Source organism: Elephas maximus, chromosome 3 (genome assembly GCF_024166365.1).
Source record: "Elephas maximus indicus isolate mEleMax1 chromosome 3, mEleMax1 primary haplotype, whole genome shotgun sequence".
Lineage (NCBI taxonomy): Eukaryota > Metazoa > Chordata > Mammalia > Proboscidea > Elephantidae > Elephas > Elephas maximus.
This window is the reverse complement of record NC_064821.1, coordinates 87,170,265-87,190,986: the sequence shown is the minus strand read 5'-3', so window position 1 is coordinate 87,190,986 and position 20,722 is coordinate 87,170,265. Positions and strand designations below refer to the sequence as shown.

At 48.2% G+C, this 20,722-nt stretch overlaps 2 protein-coding genes and 1 non-coding gene across 13 annotated transcripts; 2 read left to right on the top strand and 1 right to left on the bottom strand.

The window, feature by feature from the left end:
• Window positions 1-4,112: 4,112 nt before the first annotated feature.
• Window positions 4,113-4,230, top strand: LOC126074217 (U5 spliceosomal RNA). Its single transcript, XR_007517015.1, has one exon. It is a non-coding gene; the product is annotated as a U5 spliceosomal RNA (small nuclear RNA).
• Window positions 4,231-11,795: 7,565 nt separating this feature from the next.
• Window positions 11,796-17,645, bottom strand: BTBD19 (BTB domain containing 19). 11 transcript variants are annotated; one of them, XM_049879109.1, is made up of 8 exons: window positions 17,543-17,645; window positions 15,849-16,062; window positions 15,666-15,719; window positions 14,331-14,390; window positions 13,973-14,041; window positions 13,768-13,899; window positions 13,498-13,642; window positions 11,796-13,385 (listed from the first exon to the last, which is right to left on the bottom strand). In XM_049879109.1, the coding sequence occupies exons 1-8, from the start codon at window positions 17,626-17,628 to the stop codon at window positions 13,051-13,053; spliced, it is 1,095 nt and encodes a 364-aa protein (XP_049735066.1). In that variant the 5' UTR covers window positions 17,629-17,645; the 3' UTR covers window positions 11,796-13,050. The 11 variants fall into 11 exon arrangements, with proteins under 11 accessions (XP_049735066.1, XP_049735063.1, XP_049735067.1 ...); XM_049879114.1 differs by having other exon boundaries at window positions 13,154-13,385; window positions 13,517-13,642; XM_049879106.1 differs by having other exon boundaries at window positions 15,666-16,062.
• A 2,400-nt stretch (window positions 17,646-20,045) lies between these two features.
• Window positions 20,046-20,714, top strand: DYNLT4 (dynein light chain Tctex-type 4). Its single transcript, XM_049879119.1, has one exon. It carries the CDS (start codon window positions 20,046-20,048, stop codon window positions 20,712-20,714), a length of 669 nt encoding a protein of 222 aa, XP_049735076.1.
• The last annotated feature ends 8 nt before the right edge of the window (window positions 20,715-20,722 follow it).

Sequence of the window (20,722 nt, the reverse complement as noted above, 5' to 3'; positions counted from 1 at the left end):
TCTCTATCCCTGTCCACCTTCTATCACATAAATTATTTATATGAAGAGGTTTATTTTTGTAGTTTGTATAGATGTTAGCTATGCTGAAAGTTTTATTTTTAAAGAGTAAAATATATTCTATATGAATTCATCTCAAATGACTTCGGTGGTTTTCTTCCCGGCAGAGTTGGGAGTTTGCAGGTGGAGCTCAGATATTGGAGGTGGCTTATGGGGTGTCAGGGCCTGAGGTCCTGGGGCTTCTCTGGTCCAGGGCAGGAAAATATCCAAGTTCTGAACTTCAGTTGTATAACTTCGGTCTGTTTATTCACCTAGCAAGTGAGGATGATGCTCAGCAATCAGCTATTGGCCGTATGCTTTGTAACGAGATCGGGGTTAGTGGCTAGTGCACAAAAATGATACAAGCGTTTTTGGTCTCAAACCCTACTGTGTGACTCAAGAGCCATAATAATCTAGGCCTACCCACCTCTGCAGATTCATCTCCCACCTTCCTGTTTCAGCAGCATGGTGGAGCAAAGCCAGACTGCAGCCATGGGAGGTGGAAGTAGACAGGGATGGGGACAGCAAGGTCTGGGGAGATAATTTAGGTTTGTGGATAGAAGGAAAGGAACCAGGGCTCACAGCAACCTCCCAGACCAAGGCCTCTGCAGGTCAGCTGGTGGCCTGGAGCCCCAGAGGCATCTTTGGCCAAACACTCAGGGGATCGGGAGGGGGCCAGTACCAGTTGTCGATTCCAACTCATGGTGACCCCACATGTGTCCAGGAAGAACTGTGTTCCATAGGGTTTTCAATGACTGGTTTTTCAGAAGTAGATCACCAGGCCTTTCTTCCCAGGTGCTTCTGGAAGGACTCAAATCAAGGCTCCAACCTTTAATTTGCAAGCACATTAACCATTTGCACCACCCAACCAAAATCAAATCCCTTGCTGTGGAGTCAATTCCTGCTCATGGCAACCCTATGTGTTACAGGGTTCCATAGGGTTTTCTTGGCTATAACCTTCATGAAAGCAGATTGCCAGGCCTTTCTTCTGCAACACTGCCATGTGGGTTCAAATTACCAACCTGTAGATTAACAGTTGAGCACAAACCATTTGTACCATCCAAAACCAAAACCAAACCCGTTGCCTTTGAGTCAATTCCAACTCATAATGACCCTATAGGACAGAATAGAACTGCCCCCCATAGAGTTTCCAAGGAGCGCCTGGTGGATTTGAACTGCCGACATTTTGGTTAGCAGCCATAGTTCTTAACCACTATTCCACCAGGGTTTGCACCACCCAGGGACTCCTTAAACGGAGAAACAGCCCAGAAATTGACATATTGCTAGCAACCAATGAGGGCTCTGGATTCTAACTGAAAGCTGAACAGCCCCACTGTACAAAGGCCTAGAAGCATCTGGCCCTACCCCTGGGCTAGAGGACAGAGCCTCTCCCATGGGGTGGGGGAGATCTTCTATCCCTTGGCTCAGTCTCAGCTGACACAGTAACACCCTTGGTTTCAGCTACCCACTCACCAAGAATGATCCCACCCCGAGAGCATTGCCTCTCACCCTGATCTATCTCCAGGGGCCAGAATCTGTTCCCCAGCCAAAAGCCAGAAAGAAAATTATGTTCCAAACAAAAGTTAAGGAAAAAAAACAAAAATTTAAAAACGTGCTGTAGCCGAATTAACACTAAAATATCTTTAAAAAAAAAAAGGCTAGACAAGCAGGTGGTTGGAGCCTAGAAAAGGGAGTGCATTCAGCACTGCCCAAGGGATAGAGACTGAATTGGGGATTGGGGTCCGGTAATGTTTTGGTTGGAGCCCAGGTTAGCACTCGACCGCTAACCAAAAAGTCAGTAGTTCAAACACCAGCCATTCAGCAGGAAAAAGATGTGGCAGTCTGTTTCCCTAAAGATCGCAGCCTTGGAAACCCTATGGGGCAGTTCTACTCTGTCCTATAGGGTCTCTATGAGTAGGAATCAATGGCAGTGAGTTTTTCAGTGTTTGGGTAAGGAGCCCGGGTGTACATTGGTTAAAGTGCCGGGCTGCCAACTGAAAGGTTGGCAGTTCAAACCCACCAGTGGCTCTGTAGGAGAAAAGACCTGGAGATCTGCTTTCATAAAGATTACAGCCTAGGAAACCCTGTGGGGCAGTTCTGCTCTGTCCTTAGGGTCACTATGAGTTGATTTGACAGCACACAACAACAACATTTGAGTCACTAAGGAGGGATTTTGGGTAGAGCGGAGAGCTTACCAGGCTTAAGCAGCGTAAAAGATGCTACAGCCCACTGAGCCACTTCTACCAGCTGAATGATGTGGGCAAGTTAGTTAAACTCACGGATCCCCAGTGTCTTCATCTGTGAAATGGCAAGATTAGAGTCTATATTGTAGGGTGTCTTTTTTCTTCCCCCCAGGACTTTAAATAATATGTGTAAGAAATGACCTGGCCATCGTTCACAACAGGCAAAAAGTAGGAACAGCTCAAATGTCCACCAACAGGTGAACGGATAACAAAATGTGGTATATATATACAATGAAATATTACTCCATCATAAAAATCAATGAAGTTTTGATGCATGCAACAACATGGATGAGCCTTGAAAACATTATCCTGAGTGAAATCATCCAGACACAAAAGGACAAATAGTGTAAGATCCCACTGATATAAAATATCTACAACAGGCAAATGCAGAGAGACAGAAAGTAGAGCAGTGGTTTCCATGGACTGGGGAGGGGAGAACCGGGGCTATTGCTTAACGGTACAGAGTTTCTGGTTGGGGCGATGATAAAGTTTTGGGAACGGATCGTGGTGATAGTTGCACAACATTGTGAGGATAATTAATGCCACTGAATTGTACACTTAAAAATGGTTAAAATGACAAGTTTTATATCCTATATATACTTTACCACCATAAAGAAAATGAATGGCACAATATTGAAACCTTAAAAAGAAAATAATCATTCCCAATCTCACCACTCTAGCAAATCGTTTTTACCCTCTCCTGCTCCCTTCCTGTGCTTAACGTGGGTAAGTTTTACTTGGCTGGGATCACAGCCTAGAAAAAAAGAGAGAAAGAAAGAAATTGCACCTCGTAGGCACTCTCCTCCTTCCTTTGCTCTTTTTGCATCTTACGGAACCTTGACACAAGGAAGGGTGTGCCTGGTGTGGCAGCAAATTAAGGGATTCCAGGCCCAGACAGTCGGAGTTGGACCACCCAGGAGTGGGCAACCCTGGACAACTAACCACATCCAGTCTTAGGTGGCAAGGTCCCAGTACTGCCTGCAGGACAGCCCACCCTTGTGTAGCACTTTCACTACTCAGCCCTTTGGCCTCAACACCCTGGGATGGCTCCCGGTCACTGACAGGATAAAATCCAAGCCCTTTCCAGGCCTGAGTCAGTCTAGCCCCGGCCCACCACCCTAGCCTCAGCTCTCTAGATGACAGCCTTCCTGCCAAACACACTCTCATTCCAACACACACCCACACTCCACGCTCTGGACACGCTGAATTCCTATTAATCTTCATAAGTTTGCATGCGCCCTCCCCTCTACCTAGAACACCTCTTCACCTCCCCCTGGCCTAATTCCAAATCATCCTTCAAGATAAACTGGGCGCCTGGAGGTGTGGTGGTGACGTGCCTCTTAAGTGGTCCCACTGTCCCTGGCTGTCCGTACTCGACTGTTTCCTCTTGTCTCCCTACGGCTGGGGTGCTCCCTGCCGGTATGGAATGATGCGACTGAACCTTAACAAATGGGACTAACACTTAACAATCCCAAACCCCCTTAGGGACTCTGCACTGGGCACCCGGCACCTGTGGGAAGCACCCACACCTTTCTCGGCAAATGCGGGCGCGGGTTCCCGGGCGGGATCGCAGGGAAGGGAGAGGCGTGGCCCAGGGGGCCCGGCGGCCTGTGATTTGCATACCCAGGGTGCACCACGAAAAGACAGCTCCAAGATGCTTGAGTTCCATTTCCACGGGCGTTTCTCCACTATTGCCAGGGTATAATGCCCGTTAAAGATAGATGGTACGTAAGAAATGCACGCAGTTAGTCCGTATAGCGCAGTCGTTACACAACCATAAACGTGTTAAGAGTTGTGTCTTTCTGGGTGGTTGAAGCAAAAAAACCACGAAATATACTTTGGTTTCTCTTCAAATCGTATAAATCCTTCGCCTTTTACTAAAGATTTCTGTGGAGAGAAGTGGCTTGGAGTTGTTAGCTAATTTTTTGGTAGGTCTGGTTTTTGCCGGGGTGTCTTTGGGTGTTGAAAAAGAAAGCCTATGAATCAGTGAGTGTTAGGGCTCTTAGCTACGAAGTTGACAGTTTAAGTTTTTCAAGCGCCCCTTGGAAATTCTATGGGGCAGTTTTAGGCTGACTTATAGCATCACTATTTTATTTTATGAGTCAGAGGGGCAGTTTTACTCTGTCTTGGTTTTTGTAGGGTGGCTATGAGTCAGAATCGACTCGAAAGCACTGGGTTTGGTTTTTTTGGTTTTGAGTGATACTTTTTTTTACCATGTTTTCACATTTTTTAGTCACAAGTTTGAAGTACTGTAAAGAATAAGTCCTGTGAGCGTGCGGTAATTTTTTTTTTTTTTTTCTGGGTTGGTTGTGTTGGAGCCTCCCATGATTATTGGTGACCCCCCAACTGCTCCTTGAGATTTCAGCGGCGGGTTTTTTGGAGGTAGGTCAACAGGCACCTCTGGGTGAGCTGGGTGCATTAAAGTGTTTGCAGCTGTTACCTCAAAGTGGCTGGGGCCTTTTCTTCACCTGTCCACTCCTCTTCTGAAGGAGTCACAAACCGAAGAGGATTGACCCTGAAGATCAGGAGAAAGTAAAGATCACACAGTATTCCTGCTGGGGTTCTGTGTTTGCAGCATCCAACTACATTTTATCACCTCCACTGCTACCACCCTGATCCAAAATCTCTTTCCTGCATTATTACAATAACCTCTTAGCTGTTCTCCATGGACCATTCTTACCCCTCTCTCCCTCGGCGCCTCCACCTAATCCTCTCTACTGCAGCCAAATTAACTATAAAAATGTAAATCCATCACACATACCACTCTCTTGCAGAACACCCTTCAATGCCTTTTCCCAGGACACGTGGTTCATGCCCCTGTTCCTTCAGATCTGTAGTCACATGTTATCAGAGAGATGAGAACAGTCCCACTCTGACATCTCTATCATTTTAACGTGCTTTATTTTTCTTCTTAGCACAAACTACTCCCTGAAATTATGTTGTTGTTGTTAATAGTTGATGTCAAGTCAGCTCCAACCTATAACAGAATGAAACGTTGCCTGAAATTATATAATTTATTTCTTGTTGTTCATTGTTGTTAGGTGCTGTCAATTCCAACTCAGACCAACCCTATGTACAACAGAAGGAAACACTGCCCGGTCCTTCGCCATCTTCACCGTAGTTGTTATGCTTGAGCCCATTGTTGCAGCCACTGTGTCAGTCCATCTCACATGATGTCCTTCTCCAGGGACTGATCCCTCCTGATAACATGTCCGAAGTATGTGGAACTCAGTCTCTCCATCCTTCCTTCTAAGTAGCATTCTGGCTGTATTTCTTCCAAGACAGATTTGTTCCTTCTTTTGGCAGTTTGCGATATATTCAATATTCTCCTCCACAATTCAAAGGCATCAATCCTTCTTCTATCTTCCTTATTCATTGTCCAGCTTTCACATGCATATGATGTGATTGAAAACACCATGGCTTGGGTCAGGTGCACCTTAGTCTTTAAGGTGACATCTCTGCTTTTCAACACTCCAAAGAGGTCTTTTACAGCAGATTTGCCCAATGCAATGCATCCTTTGATTTCTTGATTTTGGATCCAAGTAAAATGAAATCCTTGACAACTTCAATCTTTTGTCCATCTATCATGATGTTGCTTATTGCTCCAGTTGTGAGGATTTTTGTTTTATGTTGAGGTGTAATCCATACTGAAGGCTGTAGTCTTTGATCTTCATTAGTAAGTGCTTCAAGTCTTCCACTTCAGCAACCAAGGTTGTGTCATCTGCATAATGCAGGTTGTTAATGAGTCTTCCTCCAACCCTGATGCCCTGTTCTTCATGTAGTCCAGCTTCTCGGATTATTTGCTCACTATACAGGTTGAATAAGTATGGTGAAAGGATACAACCCTGATGTACACCTTTCCTGACTTTAAACCACTCAGTATCCCTTTGTTTTGTTCAAGGGTCCTCATGAGCACAATTAAGTGCCCTAGAATTCCAATTCTTGGCAATGTTATCCATAATTTGTTATAATCCACACAGTCAAATGCTTTTGCATAGTCAATAAAAGGACAGGTGATTTACGAGATAATATTGAAGCCATTTTTTACTGTGTAACCCAGCTGGAGCTAGACTCACGAGGACTCACAAGTACATATCAACTGAGGTATAAAGACAATAGCTAGGACAATCTTAGAAAACATCGTTTAGGGAAACTTTCACATAAACTAATAAAACAGCACAAATGACCCACATAGTTTCCACTCTTATCTTTTTCTATAAAAAAAAAAAAAAAAACAGTGCCGTCAAGTCGATTCCGACTCATAGCGATCCTATTAGCATTTAGTAAAAGAAGATTTGTTGGCCCAGTGAAGACCCTCCTGACTGTCATTACTGAAACCTGTTGCTGTAGTCAGGTGCCATCGAGTCGGTTCCAACTCATAGCAACACTATGCACAACAGAAAGAAACACTGCCTGGTCCTGTACCATCCTTAAAATTGCTGTTATGCTTGAGCCCATTGTTGCAGCCACTGTGTCAATCCACCTCGTTGAGGTCTTCCTCTTTTCCACTGACCCTGTACTTTGCCAAGCATGAATGTCCTTCTCCAGGGACTGATCCCTCCTGACAACATGTCCAAAGTATGTAAGACTCAGTCTCGCTGTCCTTGCTTCTAAGGAGCATTCTTCTTCCAAGACAGATTTGTTTGTTCTTTTGGCAGTCCATGGTATATTCAATATCCTTCGCCAACACCACAATTCAAAGGTGTCAGTTCTTCTTCGGTCTTCCTTATTCATTGTCCAGCTTTCACATGCATGTGATGCGACTGAAAATACCATGGCTTGGGTCAGGCACACCTCAGTCTTCAAGGCGACGTCTTTGCTTTTCAACACTTTAACAAGGTCCTTTGCAGCAGATTCACCCAACGCAATGCGTCGTTTGATTTCTTGACTGCTGCTTCCGTGGCTGTTGATTGTGGATCCAAGTAAAATGAAATCCTTGACAACATCAATCTTTTCTCCATTTATCATGATGTTGCTCATCGGTCCAGTTGTAGGATTTTTGTTTTCTTTATGTTGAGGTGCAAGCCATACTGAAGGCTGTGGCCTTTGATCTTCATTAGTAAGTGCTTCAAGTCCTTTTCACTTTCAGCAAGCAAGGTTATATCATCTGCATAACGCAGGTTGTTAATAAGTCTTCCTCCAATCCTGATGCCCCGTTCTTCTTCATAATCCAGCTTCTCGGATTATTTGCTCAGCATACAGATTGAATAGGTATGGTGAAAGATACAACCCCGATGCACACCTTTCCTGACTTTAAACCAATCAGTATTCTCTTGTTCTGGCCAAACAATGGACTCTTGATCAATGTACAGGTTCCTCATGAGCAGAAATAAGTGTCCTGGAATTCCCATTCTTTGCAGTGTTATGCATAATTTGTTATGATCCACACAGTCAAATGCCTTTGCATAGCCAATAAAACACAGGTAAACATCCTTGTGGTAGTCTCTGCTTTCAGCCAGGATCCATCTGACATCACCAATGATATCCCTGGTTCCACGTCCTCTTCTGAAACTGGCCTGAATTTCTGACAGTTCCCTGTTGATACACTGCTGCAGCCATTTTTGAATGCTCTTCAGCAAAATTTTGCTTGCGTGTGATATTATATGGCCTTGGTGATAGAAATCGAATGATAGAATTTTGCAAGACCAACAACTTCTTCATTGCAAATACCTTCTTTTACCAACATAAACAGCGACTATACACATGGACCTCGCCAGATGGAACACACAGGAATCAAATTAACTACATCTGTGGAAAGAGATAAAGGAAAAGCTCAATATCATCAGTCAGAACAAGGCCAGGGGCCGACTGTGGAACAGACCATCAATTGCTCATATGCAAGTTTAAGCTGAAACTGAAGAAAATCAGAGCAACTCCACAAAAGCCAAAATATGACCTTGAGTATATCCTACCTGAATTTAGAGACCATCTCAAGAATAGATTTGACACATTGAACACTTGTAACCAAAGACCAGACGAGTTGTGGAATGACATCAAGGACTGAAACCTGTACCACTGATTATTAACAAAGACAATTCAAAATGTGGAATCACAGAGATTTAGCAGTTTCTAGCCAATCGGTGAAAAGGTGAAGTTTTCTATGGTTTTGACCATTTTATAGTATTTATACTGATGATTCTGTAATGTTTTTTGGATTCAGGTAGACACAGCTTTAGCGACATGCTTGTCCATTTTCCCACTCTTGCCTGCTCTGTAATATTCCCTTGGACTAAGGCAGACATGGCTGTGGCAGCATACTTGTCTATTTTCCCACTCTTGCTTATTCTGTAAACCTTGGACTCGGACAGACATGGCTCTACCAGCATGTTTGTCTGTTTTCTACTTTTGCCTCTTTGAATATATGCTGAATAAAACTTTCTTTTGCTTTACTAAACTTTGTGATGTTTTTACCCTACAACACAGGTAAACATCCTTCTGGTATTCTCTGCTTTCAGCCAGAATCTATCTGACACCAACAATGATATCCCTGCTTCCACATCCTCTTCTGAATCCGGCTTGAATTTCTGGCAGTTCCCTGCCAAAGTACTGCTGCAGCCACTTTTGAATGATCTTCAGCAAAATTTTACTTGTGTGTGACATTAATGATATTGTTCAATAATTTCCACATTCTCTTGGATCACCTTTCTTTGGAACAGGCATAAATATGGATCTCTTTTACTCAGTTGGCCAGGTACCTGTCTTCCAAATTTCTTGGCGTAGATGAGTGAGTACTTCCAGCGTTACATCCATTTGTTGAAACAGCTCAATTTGTATTCTGTTGATTCCTGAAGGCTTGTTTTTCACCAGTGCCTTCAGTGCAGCTTGGTCCTCTTCCTTCAGTAACATCGTTTCCTGATCATACGCTACCTCCTGAAATGGTTGAACGTTGACCAATTCTTTTCTGGTATAGTGACTCTGTGTATTCCTTCCATCTTCTTTTGATGCTTCCTGAGTCGTTTAATATTTTCCCCGTAGAATCCTTCAGTATTGCATCTCGAGGTTTGAATTTTTCCCTCAGTTCTTTCAGCTTGAGAAATGCCGAGCATGTTCTTCCTTTTGGTTTTCTAACTCCAGGTCTTCACACATGTCATTATAATATTTTACTTTGTCATCTCAAGCAGCCCTTTCAAATCTCTTCAGCTCTTTTACTTCATGATTTCTTCCACTTGCTTTAGGTACTCGACGTTCAAGAGCAAGCTTCAAAGTCGCTTCTGACATCCATTTTGGTCTTTTCTTTCTTTCCTGTCTTTTGAATGACCTCTTGCTTTCTTCATGTGTAGTGTTCTTGAGGTCATCCCACAGCTTGTCCGGTCTTTGGTCATTAGTGTTCAACGAGGCAAATCTATTCTTGAGATGGTCTCTAAATTCAGGTGGGATATACCCAAGGTTGTACTTTGGTTCTCGTCAACTTATTCTAATTTTCTTCAGCTTCAGCTTGAACTTGCATGAGCAACTGATGGTCTGTTTTGCAGTCAACCCCTGTCCTTGTTCTGACTGATGGTATTGTGCTTTCCCAACATCTCTTTCCACAGATGTAGCTGATTTGATTCCCGTGTATTTCATCTGGGGAGGCCCACGTGTATAGTTGCCATTTATGTTGTTGAAAAAAGGTATTTGCAGTGAAGAAGTCATTGGTCTTGCAAAAATTCTGTCATGCGATCTCTGGCATTGTTCCTATCACTAAGGCCATATTTTCCAACTCCTGAACTTCTTTCCAACTTTCACATTCCAATTACCAGTAATTATCAATGCATCCTGATTGCATGTTCAATTAATTTCAGACTGCAGAAGTTGGTAAAAATCTTCAGTTTCTTCATCCTTGGCCTTCGTGGTTGGTTCGTAAATTTGAATAATAGTCCTATTAACTGGTCTTCCTTGTAGGCTTTTGGATATGATCCTATCACTGACAGCATTGTACTTCAGGATAGATCTTGAAATGTTCTTTTTGACGATGAATGCAAAGCCATTCCTCTTTGAGTTGTCATTCCCAGCATAGTAGGCCATATATATCATTGTCTGATTCAAATGGCCAATACCAGTCCATTTCAGTTCACTAATGCCTGGTGCTACGGCTGCTAACCAAAGGGTCAGCAGTTTGAATCCACCAGGCACTCCTTGGAAACTCTAGGGGGCAATTTTACTCTGTCCTATAGAGTCACTATGAGTCGGAATCAACTCAATGGCACTGGGTTTTTTTTTTTTTTTGGTAATGCCTGGTATATTGATGTTTATGCGTTCCATTTCATTTTTGACAATTTCCAATTTTCCTAGATTCATACTTTGTACATTCTAAGTTCTAATTATTAATGGATATTTGCAGCTATTTCTTCTCATTTTGGGTCATGGTGCATCAGCAAATGAAGGTCCTGAAAGCTTGACTCAATCCATGTCATTAAGGTTGACTCGACTCTGAGAAGGCAGGCAGCTCTTTTCCAGTCATCTTTTGAATGCCTTCCAACCTGAGGGGCTCATCTTTTGGCACTGTATCAGGCAATGTTCCACTACTATTCATAAGGTTTTCACTGGCTAATTCTTTTCAGAAGTAGACCACCAAGTCCTTCTTCCTAGTCTGTCTGAATCTGGAAGCTCAGCTGAAATCTGTCCACCATCTATGACCCTGCTGGTATTTGAATACCAGCATAGCTTCCAGCATCACAGCAACATACAAGCCCCTACAGTATGACAAACTGACAGAAGCGTGGGGGTATTTCTTGTTTACTACATGTTTTTCCCATTAGCATATAAGCTTCAGACGCTGGGACTTTACCTGATTTGTTCTCTGATGTATTTGTTCCACAACCCTAAATCAATGCCTGGCACTCAAATGAATATTTGTGAAACAAATGAAAATATACTGAATTTACTTTCCAAACACATATATAGCATTTACTCAGTACCACTACAGTTCTAAGCACTTTCAAAAAATTAATTTCATCTTCCTAAGAAAGCTACTGGAGCCCTGGTGGTGCAAAGATTAAGAGCTCATCTGCTAACCAAAAGGCTGGCAGTTCAAATGCACCAGCCACTCCTTGGAAACTCTATGGGGCAGTTCTACTCTGTCCTAAAGGGTTGCTATGAGTCAGAATCAACTTCATGGCAACAGTTTTTTTTTTTAAGAAACCTACTAGTTGGTTCTATTTTTCTCTCCATTTTTATCAATGAGGAAATTTAGACATAGAAAGGCTAAGTAACCTCACTCAAGTTACAGTGCCAGAAAGTGGTGGATCTGGGACTCAAACTCTGCAGTCTGCATCCCAAAGGCATACTCTTAACCATTATGTTACCTTTTCTTTTAACAAAAGAAGTCCTGCTCGATGCTTTTACTACCAAAGATCATGGATATCTTTTTTTTTATATTATTATAGGAATATACCATATTTTATTTAATCAGTCCTGTATTGATGGACATATAAGTTCTTTTCAATTTTCCTTATGTAAACAATGCTGCTATGAAATGGTACTGCTGAGTAACCACATTTTCAGTCTTTAGAGATAATGCCAAATAACCCTCTTTAATTCACATGGAATATATTTTGTATTAAGTCCTTGAGACAAAAATCTAACTTTATTTTCTTCCAAATAATCAATCGTCCTTCCTTTTAGGTTGATGGCATCTTGTTTTTCATATTCCTTAAACTCTTTATGGAATAAAACCAAAAAAATAAAATCATTGCTGTCCAGTCGATTCCAACCCATGGCGACCCCGTGTGTTACAGAGAAGAACTGCTCTGTAGGGGTTTCTTGGCTGAAATCTTTGCAGAAGCAGGTCCCAGGCCTTTCTTCCACAGCACTGCTGGGTGGGTTCGAACCTCCAACCTTTAGATTAGTAGTCTAGTGCAAACCGTTTGCACCACCAAGGGACCTTTATGGAATAAACCGGCATTTACGTAAGAAAGTAATTTATTTAACATTTACAAAGCACTGAATACGATTCAAGGACCAGTGAAGCAGAAACGAACAGGGGCACCACTCCAGGGATCTTTCTCCACGAAGAGTAAGATCCTCAAGAAGACAAGATGTCCAGTGAATTCAAGAGGTAGCACAAGAGTCTTCAGTACCCCTAAGAATAAATCCAAAGCTGGAGGACTAGGGGCTCCAGGAAGAGTGAGATTATACAAAGGTAGTGGTTGAGAGAAGAGCTGCTAGTGTTTGGTAGCCACTAGTAGTTTTGAGTGCCCTGAAAGTGGATCGTATTTTGTACTGCAGACAATGAGGATACTGAGGAGCTTAATACTAAAGGGAATAGGACTAATGTCAGACCTGAATTGTAGAAAGTCCTGACTTCAGTGTGAGAATTGGACTGGGGGAGGGGTGGCTGGAGTGAAACCAGGAAGACTAATTAGAGCCTGTATCAGCAGTCCCTGCGACAGACAGGTTGGCTAAATCCAGAGGGGATAGAACTGAACCAACTGGAAAGGTCTCTTAGAAAGTAGAAGGGACAGAAGACAGGTGTAAGGTGGGATAAGGCAAGGATGAAGTCCAAGTTTCTGTCTTGGGCTGTCACCGCGATGAGAAACACTACGGGGACAGAACTGGAGAAAGATGGGAGCTCGATTTTACACTGTCTGAGATGCCTGTAGGGCATTCAGGGAGCGCTCATCCAGGCAGGAGGCAGGTCTGGAATTAAAGAGGGGGCTGAGCTGAAAAGATACTTGGGTGTCATCAGAGTATATGGGACAAATGAGAGTGCCTAGGGACAGGGTACGGAGCGAAGTGTGAAGTGGTGCAAGAGACTCGCTTTCTGTGACTTGCCTTCCCGGAAAAGATAAACTCAACATAGGAACGCCCCCTCACGCCCCGGCGTCCACACACACAGCTCTGAGCAAGACTGAGCGCGTTCCTTCCGGCGCCTCGCTCTCCAGGCATGCCGGGAGCGGAAGCCAGCTCCTAGCGCCGAGCGTTTCGGGAGGTGTAGTTTTAGACAGGCTCTGTCAAGTAGGTCCGGGGTTCCTCTCAAATGGTGGCGCTGGGTCACTTGAACCGCAGGTCCAGAAAGCGGTGATGCTCGCGGGGCACGGTGCCCTTCCGGCGGCGGCACAGGGCGCCCCGGGCCGCGTGCCCTCTCTGCAGGGCATGACATTTCCATGCCTCCACGATCTGCTCCACCTGCAGGGGAAGCCCGTCATCGCAGAGCCCGGCAGTGCCCCCTCTGCCCGCAGACCATGGGCTGTGCCGTGCCCCCCACGCCCTTCCCCCACGCTGCGGAGCGGATCTATGCCTGGTTCCTCGCTCCGCACCGGGATGAGCGGCTCCCGCCGGTTCTGCTCTTCCAAGGCGCTCAGCTCCGCCGGGGCCAGCAAAGCCAGTCTCAGTTCCCGCACCACCGGGGCCGCTACCTCAGCCACGGGCCGCTCCAACACCGCCTGCGAACGCCAACTCTGAGCCCGGGCGGGGTCATCTGCCCCACCGCCCCCGCGCTGGATTTCTGCCGCCTGCGCCTCCTTCAGCGCTCCCCCGCCCAGCCCGCGCTTCCCCAGCCCCCACTCACAGCGCCCACACGCGCCCAGCTCCGGGCTGCCCGAATTAGCTCAGCCTCATCCACGCATAGCTTGTCGCTGCGCAGCAGGGGCAGCAGAGCGGCCGCTGACAGCTCCAGGAAGCCACGGGTCCGAAGCACCTCCTGCAGGCCGGTATATGGATCAGAGAGGAGAATGGGGTGTATGGTGCTGGGAGTATGAAGAGGGGAGCAGTACCTGGCTGTGGGCCTCTATGAAGGTCATGCAACGTTCCTGCAGCGGTCCTAGGCCAAAGGTTACGCCCACCTGGGAGCAGAACAAAGGGGGTCAAGTTGGAGCCGTAAGCACTTCTAGCACCTGCAGAGTGGGTGGTTGGAGAGCAAAAGGGAGTTTCCCCTGCCCCTCAGCGCACACGTGATGCATAAACTCCTCCCACCTCTTGTACCCCCAGCTTTTCCCACCCAGACCCCTGCTCATTGGGCTCACAGAGTGGTAGTGCAGCTTGACACATGCTGAAAGCCAGACCCCTGAGCTTGGGGAATTCAGCAGGAAGAGACCTGGGCTTCTCCTCCCTGGTCTGTCCAACACCACCCACCTGCAGAGCCTCACAAACCAGTTCCACGTCCAGCACCTTCACCACAAACTCCAGACACAGCTGGGAATAGAAGTGGATGTGGGTCCTGTGAGGTGTCCCTGCTCCAAGACTGCAGCCCCACCCCAGAGGCAGTGAGCAGACTTGGAGCAGTGAATCACCTAGAATCGCAGCAGCCCCAGGCCCACCCTGACCTCCCAGATCCACGCTGTCCTCCCAGGCTCATCTTGACCTCCTAGGCCAGGGGAGGCAGGGAATTGGCAGGGCCCGAGACTTGGCAAAGCCTAGAGGAACTGGAGACTAACAAGGTCAAAACCAGCAGTGTTCCTTCTAGGAGCATATTCTCCATTAGTCAGATCAGATAGGAGCTGTGTAAAAATTCCACTCTCCCATTCTCTCAGGACACTTATTTACCTCCACTTGCTACCCTCTGACTCAAGGACATTTCTATTTTAGCCAGCAACTTGAATTTCATTCATGACATCTCCCTCTCACCCTCACATCCAGAAAAGCACTGGGTCATGCCAGTTCTACCTCCTCCCTCAAAGCCATCCACCTCTCCTTTGGGTTTCCACTGCCGCCCCCATTCCAGCCACATCATCCCTTTTCTTGACTGCTGCATAAACTCCTGACTGGCCTGGCGAGCCCTTCCCATCTTTCCCAGTCCCTTCTCCCCTTCACTTCCAAATCTTCACTCCTTCTCTTGAATCCTTAAATAAATCTCACTGCTCTCTGGGCAAAAAAAAAAAAAAGTCCCAACTCTTTAAGGGGTGAGGAAGGTCCTGCAGAACAGGCCCCTGCTCCCCTCTCCTCTCATGCACCTGTTCCAGTCACACTAAACATCGCACTAGCTCCTTTTGTGCTTCTGTGACTAGAATGCTATCTTCCCACTCCCCGTTGGAGCAAGCTCCTGCTCATTCTGCAAGATTCAACACAAACATTTTGTCCTCCAGGAGTCTCCTCTCTGGTGGCAGGACCAGTGAGACCCTCCATGCAGTCTCAGCACTCTTTACCCTCATCTGTCACACTTCTGTCACTGAGTTGAATTTCCACGTGTCTATCCCTTTTCTCTAGGGAACAGGGACCAAGGCTGACTTATCCTTGTATCTGCAGTGCCACACATAAATACCCTATATATCTCCTCAGCATACACAGGGCATACACATATCCCTGTATACACAGGTCTTCATACACACCCTATTTACAAAGAGAGAAACCCATATTCCTCTCTGCACTGGCACACGTTCTTCTCCAGGCCAGGGTATGTGTGAGGCAGGGTGGGAGCTGAACCCATGAGAGGCAAGGGAAACAACACAGGAACCTGGCACAAAAACCCACCTCTCGCAGTTCCTCCAGCCCATACTCCACAGCCGCCGTCAGCACTTCTAGCACCTGCAGAGTGGGTGGTTGGAGAGCAAAAGGGAGTTTCCCCTGCCCCTCAGCGCACACGTGATGCATAAACTCCTCCCACCTCTTGTACCCCCAGCTTTTCCCACCCAGACCCCTGCTCATTGGGCTCACAGAGTGGTAGTGCAGCTTGACACTGTTGGTGTACAGGAACTCCAGCACTGCCAGGAAGGCCTCGGCTGGCACGGTGCTCAGCACCACAGGGCTAGGTACCCCGGAGCCCGGCTCCATGCCCAGAAGTCGCTGGAAGAAGTTGCATCTACAGGCCAACAGGCACCGGTGGGCAAATACCTCCCGCTGTTCTTGCCCAACCACAAAGCGAACATCACTGTGGGAGAGAGAGGCAGAGAGCCAGAGAAGAGACCAGAGTCTAGGATGTGACTTGGGCTTTGTCTTTGCCCACTTTGGGCCTCAGTTTCCTTATCTTTAATAGAAGAGACTAGGTTTAGTCATCCAGTGGAAGGTCTGGAACATACAGACTTGGGTTCTAATGGCAGCTCCACCCTATGGTACTTAAGGGAAGTGACTTCCTATCTTTGAATCTTAGGTTTCTCACCCATGAAATGGGATGGTAATCCCAAACCCTCACGTCTTGGAGGGGGTGGCTGTGCTTGATCACTGAGAGGTCACCAGAGCTGATACAAGCAGGGAAATCAGATTAATCCCACCTGGCCCTCTCTTTCCCAGGCTGGGTCTTGGGGGAAGGGAGGCTCCTCTTGGCTCCTCCTCCACTGGATGCAAATTCAGCTTTTTCAGCCTTCCTCCAGGAAGAAGGACAAGGGGGTTGTGGTGGGAGTGCATAGCGTGCATTGGCTGCCAGCATACACCGCAGTGATGCACCATTATGAGGCCAGACCACATTTTCCACCTTCATGATTACTTCCGGCCTCAGCCTCTGGGTCTCCAAGCAAGGTAGGGGGTAGGAGCAGGAGACGAAGCTTGGGCTTCCTGGAGCCTCCTAGTTCCAGGTCCAAGAACTGGGGTTCCTACTACTCAGGCCAGATTGTGATTCCCAAAGAGCAGGCCTATGAGGAGGCCTCAGCCCTTGAGGAAGAGTCCAGCTCTGAGGCAGAGGAGACAGAAAGCTGCCTTTTAGTTCCCCTGAACAGCCTGTCCCCTAGTTTCAACACCACTAGCATCCTGGGCAAGCTGTGAGGCCCCAGTCAGCACCCTTGAATTACTTCCTGTCTGGGACTCTAGCTCAGTCCCTTGAGTTTTGTTCCTCTTGTGAATCTCCGCACTAGGGTCATCTGCTCTTCTGTCTCCCCAGGGAGGGAAGCCCCAACACCAAGCTGAGTACAGAGAAAAACCCGTTGCTGTCAAGTTGATTCTGACTCACAGCAACTCTGTGGGACAGAGTAGAACTGCTCCATAGGGCTTCCAAGGAGCACCTGGTAGGTTCGAACTGCCGACATTTTGGTTAGCACCCGTAGCTCTTAACCACTACCACCAGGATTTCCTGAGTACAGAGAATCAAGTCATATCCCATTTCTCAGGAGTCAGGGAACAGAGGACTCTTCTTCTGATAAGAGCATAAGACCCAGAAAAGTAAGGGCTTTGCCGAGGTTTGCACAGCAGCTCCAGGCTCCAGGTCTCACTGCCTCCCACCTCTGGCTCTCAGGTTGTCATGAACACTAAGTGACCAGTAGCCATTCTCTACACTTGACTTCCCCATAGACTGAGTTCACCAGGAAGCAAGGCCAAGTCCCAGTTCCCCACCTCTTCTGCACCCAGGGCTTCCTCACAGTCAGTCCTGGGGCCCAGCAGAGCCAGCTAGGGAAAACCCACAGACAGGGCCCACCCCTCACCTGTATTGAGGGTTGTTGATGAGGCTTCGGAGTGCTGTGGAAAAAGGCTCAGCCTCCCCATGCACAACCAGTCCTGGGGTCTCCATGGGTGGGGTGGGGGAAATAAGTGGAGGAAGTGGCCAGGAGGCCTGTTGTCTGTTGGTCTGTGAGAGGCAGTAGGTGGGAAGAAGCAGGAGGCCTGGCCAGGCTCTAGAGCTGGTGAGGAGAGTAGAAAGGCCTGAGAAGGAAGGGCAGGAGCTTGGAAGCCTTGTTTGCTGAGAAGCTAAAATTTAGGGACAGGGCCTGGAGAGGCCCAGCTTCCTGAAGAAGACATCAGAGGCCCATGGAGGAGGCCACAGGCTCAGGGATGGGACAGATACAGGGAGGAGCCCGGGAAAGGCCGAGGCAGGAACAGCCAGTGGTCGGTGAGAAGAGGCTGGCAGCAGTTGAGGCCCTGGTTGGGAGCTTGGCCAGGCAGCAGCTGGGGTGGGAAGCCTGTGGGTTTCCATGGAAACTGGAGCCTGGCCTAAAAGGAGGCCCCGCCCATCTCCCAAAGGCCTAGGGAAAACCTCAGCTCTCAGAGGGGCCCTCAGAGGGTCCTAGCACCCTGGCCCCTGCCTGCCCTGAGTTCAGAGAGTTCAAACTCCCTGCCCTCCTCCCTGATATACACAGTTTATCCAGGCCTGGGAAATCCCCCTCAATAGGGAAACTCCTTGCCCTCATGGGACGGTTTTCAGGGCCCAAGCCTGGCTTGTTTGGGAGGGGGCAGTCCCATGTCACTCCCAGAAGGAGGTCAGGTGAGAAGGCGTCAGCTCTGACAGAGGCGTCACAGCCTCTGGCATCCCTGAAATGGAACTACTCTGTGTGCCTGTAGGGGATGGGGGATGGGCACTGGGACACAGAAGAGGTGTGGCCAGCTGGGGACAAGCCCCAGTGCACTTGGGTCAGCAAAGGTCAAGAGGCCTGAATAGGTCACCAAGTCACTGCTTCGTCAGACCTAGCTCCCCCAGCTGAACCACTGGGGCCTCCCCCCTCCCCAGCTCTGAACTGAGGAAGTCATCCAAGCCCCACCCTAGCTCTGAGCCCAGAGCGGAAATGTTTGTCCTTGTTGATGCTGATGGGGAGACGATAGAGCCATGACGTGCTCCTTCCTGTGGGCCCAGATCCCGGATTCCTGAGCAGCTGCCCCCGCAGCCTCAAGGTCTCCCTGGATCCCAGCGTCTGAGACAAGAGTGAAGAGTCAGTTTTCAAGCCATTTCACAAGGAGAGAAATGGACAGTTCCTCAAGGACCCTGGGGCAGAGGAACATCTTTCTGGCCAGAGCCCCCTCTCCTCTCTGCAACGTCTCTCTCACCTCCACCCTGCCCCTAAGTCATCCTCATCTTCGTAGTTTACCCCTGAGCTCCAAGCCCCTGTTGTTACCCTCTTCCCTGATGACTCAGGGACACCACAGGCACTCCACGCTCGGCACATGCTCATAGTGGTAACACTTAAAGTTAAGCCAGAGCCAGGACTGGAAGGAAAGAAGAAGAGAGGGAGGGGTGCTTGCCCCAGCAACCCATGGCAACTCCACAACAAGGTGAGGGGCCCATCCCCCTCCTGCCTGCCAGTCAGGCCAGCTCAGCCAGGGCTGTAGAGCCAGGAAGAGCTCAGAGGCCAAAGCCTTGCAGGTGACTCAAGTGCCTGCGGGAGTTTCAGGAGAAGAGGGTGGCCATCCTAGAACTGATTCTGGAGGAGGCCGGGCCAGAGGAAGCCAAAGCAGAGGGCAAAAGGAGCTTCTCAGTAACTTGCTCCAGCCCGTTGTGGGGGAGATCCTGTGCCAGCCACCCTAGGAACAGGTAGGGGTAGAAGAATACTGGATTCAATACCCTGGGAACAAAAGGATCTGTGGGGTTGAAGGAGCTGGGTCTGTCCGTCCCTCCTTCTTGTTAGGGGTTAGAGGCACAGGCCAGATGTATCTCCCCCTTCTGCTGGTGAAGCCAGGAGGGAGAAAGAAAATATACTTATAGCTCACCTAGCTAACTTCCATAGTGCCCAAGGGAAATGCCCAAGATCATGGTCTGAGCAGCACACCTTCCCCCTGCTTATGTTCCTAACAGCCTTTAACCTTCTAAGCAGGAGGATCCTAAGCCAAGGAATCCACACAGCCCTGGACTATTTGATCCACTTGTTCCAAAAACACAGGTAAGAAAGGGGTACTCATTGCCTGTTGCCATCAAGTGGATTTCAACTCATGCAACACTACAGGACAAGGTAGAACTGCCCCATAGGGTTTCCAAGGTTGTAATCTTTACCGAAGCAGACTGCCACATCTTTCTCCCACAGGGCAGCTGGTGGGTTTGAACCAAAAACCTCTCAGTTAGCAGCCAAGCATTTAACCACTGCAGCACCAAGGATTCTTAAAAAAGAGGTAAGGGGTAAAAACTCTTGACATCACTGAATCAGAGACCAGATAGTGTGTGAAGATGACCAGTGGAGTGAAGGCCATCCTGCCTACGTGTGGGTCTATCCAGTTGGCAGGTCCATGGCTGGCAGGCCTCTGCACCCCCGACTCCAGGAGGAAGAGAAGACTGCCAAAGACCCCGGGCCAAAACCACCACCGCTGAGACCCCTAGGCCGCCTGCCTAGCATTGATGAGGCTCGACCCACAGGTCCTGGTCTGAGCCCAGCCTCCCATCGTGGCTCTGTGTTGGGCCTGAGCACGTCCTTCTCACGCCGCAACTCGCTGGTGGGGCCTGGCGTGGGTCCTGGGGGTCGGCGACCATCCCTGGGCCCGGTGCCCCCTCTAAGTTCCCGGGTCAGCTTCTCAGGGCTGCCCCTGGTGCCTGCCCGCCGGGTGGCACCGTCATACCGCATGGAGCCCTTGCCTGGGGAGCGCTGGCAGACTGCGCATGCACAAAGCGCCCTTGAGGAGGCGCTGGCCGCAAAGCTGTACGATGTGTGCTACTCAGGCTCGGAGGCTGGGCCGCTGGCGCGGGAGCTCTGCGACCAGGTGCGCCTGCGCCTGCGTGAGTTGAGCCCTCCACGCTACAAGCTAGTGTGCAGCGTGGTGCTGGGGCCTCGCGCTGGCCAGGACGTGCGCGTGGTGAGCCGCGCGCTGTGGGACACGACACGCGACGGGCTGGCCTCAGCCACCTTCACCAACGCCTCGCTCTTCGCTGTGGCCATAGTCCACGGGCTCTATTGTGAGTGAGGAGGTCT